At 45.5% G+C, this 5775-nt stretch overlaps 1 protein-coding gene across 1 annotated transcript in view; it reads left to right on the top strand.

Annotated features, from left to right (window-relative positions):
* The first annotated feature begins 3464 nt into the window (after positions 1–3464).
* ptprna (protein tyrosine phosphatase receptor type Na) overlaps positions 3465–5775 on the top strand; it is a 45495-nt gene continuing 43184 nt past the window's right edge. Inside the window, exon 1 of the mRNA XM_031581919.2 lies at positions 3465–4013. Coding sequence (XP_031437779.1) covers positions 3929–4013 — 85 coding nt within the window. The 5' untranslated portion in view covers positions 3465–3928. The remainder of the gene's footprint in view (positions 4014–5775) is intronic.

Here is a 5775-nt window from a genome sequence, read left to right as displayed (position 1 = left end):
TTGATCTGAGCATGAAACACGATTAAGACATTAATCTTAAATTAGCTTTGGAAACGGTAACCTTCCCCTTGTCACGGTACACGTAGAGAATGATTAAAAAAGAACTATGACACAGTCCAATCAGGTCACAGGCCTGAGGTTGCCTAGAAACCACAAGCATACAAAAGAGAGGGAGGGACAAAAACATCGACCTGAACCCGATATAGCACTGAACCCTCGCCCCCGACCGTCTGTCTTTAGAACTATGAGCGACAGCGCTCGTAAAGTTCTAGTCACAACTAGATGATTCGGTTAATGCGGTCACACTGAAAGATACATGGCCATGGAAATTAAGCAGATAATCAACAAATGTCTTAATCCGCAATGAGTTCATATTAAAGCTGAAGTGAGCAGATTTGACCCTTTATCCGTTCAATTTTTTTCACAAGCAACTACAGGCATTAACAATCCTCTTGTCAGTTAATTTAAACTGCAGTTACATCAGAACTTGTCTTATGGATCTGTGTCCTGTGACATTATAACACCCCTCCTCTTCTCTCTATTGCTTAATCTCTCTCTCTCTCTCTCTAACTCTCAAACTCTCTCTCTCTCTAACTCTCTCTTTCCCTCTCTGGATTTTTTTCTGTCTCTCTTCCTTCCTCTCCCTCACTTTCTTGTTCTTTCATCCTTGCGTGTTGCTATCCCTGTCCATGCCGCTGACACGTAATCCCAGCCATAGACCTTCCGAGCAACAGGGACGCCTTGCGTTCCGACTGGCGTTCCGACCGGCGTTCCGACCGGCATTCCGACCGGCGTTCCGGCTTCACGTGGCCATGACCCATGAAATGCCAGGCAGGTGGAAGTTTATGGGAGAGCGGCAAGACTGACATGCTGGGAGCCACAGAGGGTGATAGAGAGAGAGAGAGAGAAAGAGAGAGAGAGAGAGAGAGAGAGAGAGAGAGGGGGAGAGGGGGTAAAGAGAGAGAGAGAGAGAAAGAGAGACAGAGGGAAAAGAGAACTCAGTGTTTGTAGTGGTTTATAGCTTTGTCAATCCATTGTCCTAGATATCTTTAAAGTCATTTTTTTCATGGCAGTGTCTATCATTCACATACATACATACTCACTTACTCAAAAAAGCTAGTTTGTGCAAATAAATTCTTGTGAATAACACTGATTTTCGAGTGAAGGGTGGTGTGTGTAGGGGGGAGGGGGGGGTGGTATGAGGGCGTTGGGGGTGGGATTGCGGGGGCAGAGGTGTCTTTTCATTCCATGACATGTGACCTGCAGCGTGTGTGGGGGTGCCGGGAAGGCGTGGGTGGCATGGCACTCTGAAGGGGGTCGTCTTTCAAAAACTCCTCACCGCTGCCGTGGCAACACACACAACACTCATACACAAATGCCAAAGAGCTGAGCTGAAACACAGCAATGACAGAGAGAGTGTCAGACAGACAGGGAGGGACACACAGACAGACAGGCAGATACAGAGAGAGAGAGAGAGAAAGAGAGAGAGAGAGAGAGAGAGAGAGAGAGAGAGAGAGAGAGAGAGAGAGAACTACGGGAATTTGACCGGACAAGGTAGCAAATCATGCTGCTATAATTGAACATTACACATCACATAGCAGCCAGTAAGTAATAGCGACTGTGAAAACATTCTTCTAAGAATCGACCTATCTGAACAGTAAATCCTTACCCACACTTCCACATCTTATATCAATCAATATTCATTAAGTCTTCCCTTATTGTTGTAATTAGTATTAGAAAGAGTTTCCAGTAAGTGAGCATTAACAGAATGACAAATGATGCTGTAGTAGGCCTACTCAACACGCAGTGAGAACTTTTGGCCTCTAGATGTCAGCAGAGCTTCTGTAGCTCACCAGATAGCTTTATCACTCTCAGCTTCTTTCCCTTTCGTTAAGGCTGAGATGTCTGTTTTTTTGTTTTTTTTTGTCTGTTGTGAAGGTGCGCAGATTTGAATTTCAGAGTGGACAAGAGCTCTGAAGATGGCTTCTATAACCCAGGCTCATTGAGCAACCAAGACAGCGATACATAGATGAGACATTCCAAGTGGGACAATGGCTCCCACTCGACCGTCTCAGATTTGGCTGAAAAAATGTGTTTTTGGGTCACTTACTAGCGTTAACTTAGATTGGCTAATGCAGCTTAAAATGTGTCTGATGACTCATGTTACATAAAAATCATTATTTTGACAATTACAATGACATAAATGAGCAACATTCATAGACTCTAAATAAAATAGGAAAAGAAAACATTTTGTTAACGCTGCATTTATATATCAATCGTTTTACGGGAAATTTCTGCGGGTAGGAGTCAATTTTCAACTGGATAAAACAGCTTTCTGATTTCAACCCGCTGGTGCTAAGCAGATGTATGATCCCTGCAGTACGTACAGGGCGGACTGGCAGTTATGTTTTGATTAGTAGCATATTGCAGACAGTAGTGAATTTGAAAAGGAATTGGCGGAGGCCAAATGCAAGGACTTTTAAGTAAACTTAAATTACGTCAAAGTGTACAAAAAAGAAAGTAAGGCAGTTTAAACTAACTTTTTGGACGTAGAAAAAAAAAAAAAACAAGCAGGCCGTGGATATCTTACCCATCACAGAGTTACCATAGTGATGCCAGTCTGGACTTGGCAGATTTGGAGCTGGAACTCGAGCTATCCCAACACAATAATGCTTCAGAGAACTGATTCTGGTTCTGATTCTGATCTGTGCACCATCCTAAGACAGACAGTGGACACGTAGGCAATAGGCATATGTGAGGAACAGTATGACAGGGACATTGGCTCTTATAACAGGACTGGCTTCCTTACGTATCCAGAAAGACTTTGAAATCGATACGGAGAGAGAGTTACATGCAACAGGGACCAGGAGAGTCAATATTTCATTGTTAGGTAGGCTTAGTTTCATTCATAACGAGAGCATGTAAAAACAGGGTTTGGTTACTGTTGGTACCGTACACATAATGAGCCAGCGACCAAGAAACACATGTGTCTGAGTTTATTAACTCAGAACTACTGCAAAATGACAGCTTAATCATGTTTTGGCCGTAGCAGTCCTTTAAACTACCATGAAGTAGGCGGAGTTATGTAGTAAGATATTGTTCCAATCAACCGATTTCCTTTCAAATGCGACTTGTTTTGCAGGATAGTCTTTGTCACGCTATCCAGTGCTCCAGGCGCTCTCATTCACTTCTGTTTACGTCTATAGATGGTTTCTCTACGTGTACTGAAAATGAGCTGCCGCCACTCAGGCTGTGCGTGGCACACTCTATGGTGGCACACCTTTCTTGAGTGTGTGTACCATGAACGACAATTCTGCGAGCGCCTCTGTGTGTGTGTTTTGACCCAACAGCAGGTCTCACCAACGCTTTTAACGATGACGTGTCGGTGCTCTTTGACACCTGACTCTTACGCATCCATGCGTCGTTAGGCTCATACTCCCATGGCAGTTAGTTAGGCTCCCACGCTAAATGTGCTCTTACTGCGCAGCTACTGCAGGCAATCTGAAACTAAATGGCACGGTGTTTTTGTGTTGGCTTCTTGAAACGATCTTTCGGTCTTTCATCTGATTGCTAGACCCTCTGACGTTCGGTTGCACGCCCCCTCCTCCTGGATTTCGCGCTATGACGTATTTGCGGGTCCCCGTCATCTCGGTTTGGGTCGTGGAAGGAAAACTCGGATGTGAATCCTGTTCCGAATCCACACCAGGTCTTCCAAGCTCTTATGAATGTCTCCGTATGTTTTTGATTGCCTTTTACGACAAGCCACATTGAGCCCACCTCTTCCCCTCCTCTCCTCGCCATCCTTCCCCGATACCTGTCACAAACATTAAGCCGCACAATTAGCCCGGTACCTGCAAAATGAGGATTTAAATCGCTGTTACTGGAGGCAACCGATTTCGAGCTGGCTGATTTGAGCCCCGCTTGGAGGATGGCTGGTTCGAGACACCAGCGGCTATGGAGAGTCGTGCTTCTCTTGACCGTATGCTACCAGGTCGGGCTCTCCGGCAGATACGGTAAGAACATGTCGCGCATCGGAGAGCAGAGATGTACACGCTTGGTGTAAAGTCAGGGTAAACCAAGCGCGAAAGGAAATGCAGGTAGTATGAATGACAATGCGGTTGTCTGTTCAACTGCGTACGTGTCAGATCATATTCGTGTTTAATATGACACTTCTATTATTTTGACAGGCCTGTGAATTTACTTGGTGGAGAGTGGTATTCAGTGATCATATAAACAGGTTGCAGATGTACTTGTTGTGATAGTTGAAAAGGTCTATCTTCATACATGATTTATCCGAGGCACCATGAAGTTTGTTTAAACATACAATATAAAGAGAATGCCAACGCCAAGGAGTCGATATGAAAACAGCAAACTACATACTTTACATTTTATTTTAATGTATCTTATCACACGTCTACAAGACCGTGATTGCATGGAGTCTAACAGTTGAAGTCTAAAGCTAAAACCATGGCTACATAGAAAAGGTGTGACAACCACGGAATTGGGCTCGCAGACCTGCTGCATTCGCGAATACTAACTGACGGGATATAATGAACGGTGAGAAACGTCAGCACCATGGAGAGCTCCAGGCGAAGCAGCCTTCCGAGTTCCGCTCTCCATCTCTTACCATCTCTTCCCTTCCCTTCCCTCAACAACAGTCCCCACTCCTCCGCTCGTCATTCTTGACTCCCCCTCCTTCCTCTACGGCAGCAGTTATCCTAATACACAATGGAAATGTCATTGGCAGTCGCCGTTCGTTACGTTATTTCCCTGGTAACAACACGCGGGGGGCCTTGACCACAGACGTGTCGTGTATGTGTGATTGTGAGAGAGAGGGCGAGCGCAGCAGTGCTGAGGACCGTTAGTCAACGGCGCCGTTCCACACACGCGGGTTCATGCATGGCTTTTTGAGTTATTTGTTTCTTCGTGTCTAGTCTTTTAGCCAACGCTGTTGCCCACTTATGGACACAGGAAAGTTGGAGAATTTGAATTTGAATGGCCTGTTCTTAAATTGGGTTTACCTTTGTCTCAGAAAAAGAAATCTCTTTACACACATGATCTATTCTCTCCGTCATCTTTCTTTCCCTGTCTTCCGCAGTCCACACATCTCTCTCTCTTTTTCTTTCTCTCTTTCCCTCTCTCTCTGTTCCTCTCTGTGTGTGAGTGCATGTGTGTGGTTGAGCGGGTGTATGAGTCACTGATGACATGCTGTCTTGCGTCACAGCTCCGCAGGTACACAACAATAGGCAGCAGCTTTGGTGGGATAATGAGATGGGTGATCAGAAGTCTCCTCTGGTCTTTCAGCTCTCTCTCTCCCTATCTCCCTCCCTCTCTCTCTCTCCCTCTCTCTCTCTCGCTCTCTCTACATTTACATTTACATTTAGTCATTTAGCAGACGCTTTTATCCAAAGCGACTTACATATGTGCGACTTACAATGTATACACATTTTACATTTACACTGATGGCACACTGCACATCAGGAGCAATTAGGGGTTCAGTGTCTTGCTCAAGGACGCTTCGACAGGGAATCAAACTAGCAACCTTCTGATTACTAACCGACTTCTTTACCTCCTGTACCACTGTCGCCCCCACTCTCTCCCTCACTCTCTCTCCCTCTCCCTCTCCCTCACTCTCTCTCTCTCTCCCTCTCTCCCTCGCTCTCTCTCTCTCTCGCTCTCTCTCTCACTCTCTCTCTCCCTCTCCCTCACTCTCTCTGTCTCTCTCTCTCTCTCTCTCTCCCTCTCTCTCTCTCATTATATATGGCTCCCTAGCTT

This window comes from Clupea harengus, chromosome 2 (genome assembly GCF_900700415.2).
Source record: "Clupea harengus chromosome 2, Ch_v2.0.2, whole genome shotgun sequence".
Taxonomy (NCBI): Eukaryota; Metazoa; Chordata; class Actinopteri; order Clupeiformes; family Clupeidae; genus Clupea; species Clupea harengus.
The sequence above is the reverse complement of the archived record's forward strand: the minus strand, read 5'-3'. Positions and strand labels throughout refer to the sequence as shown.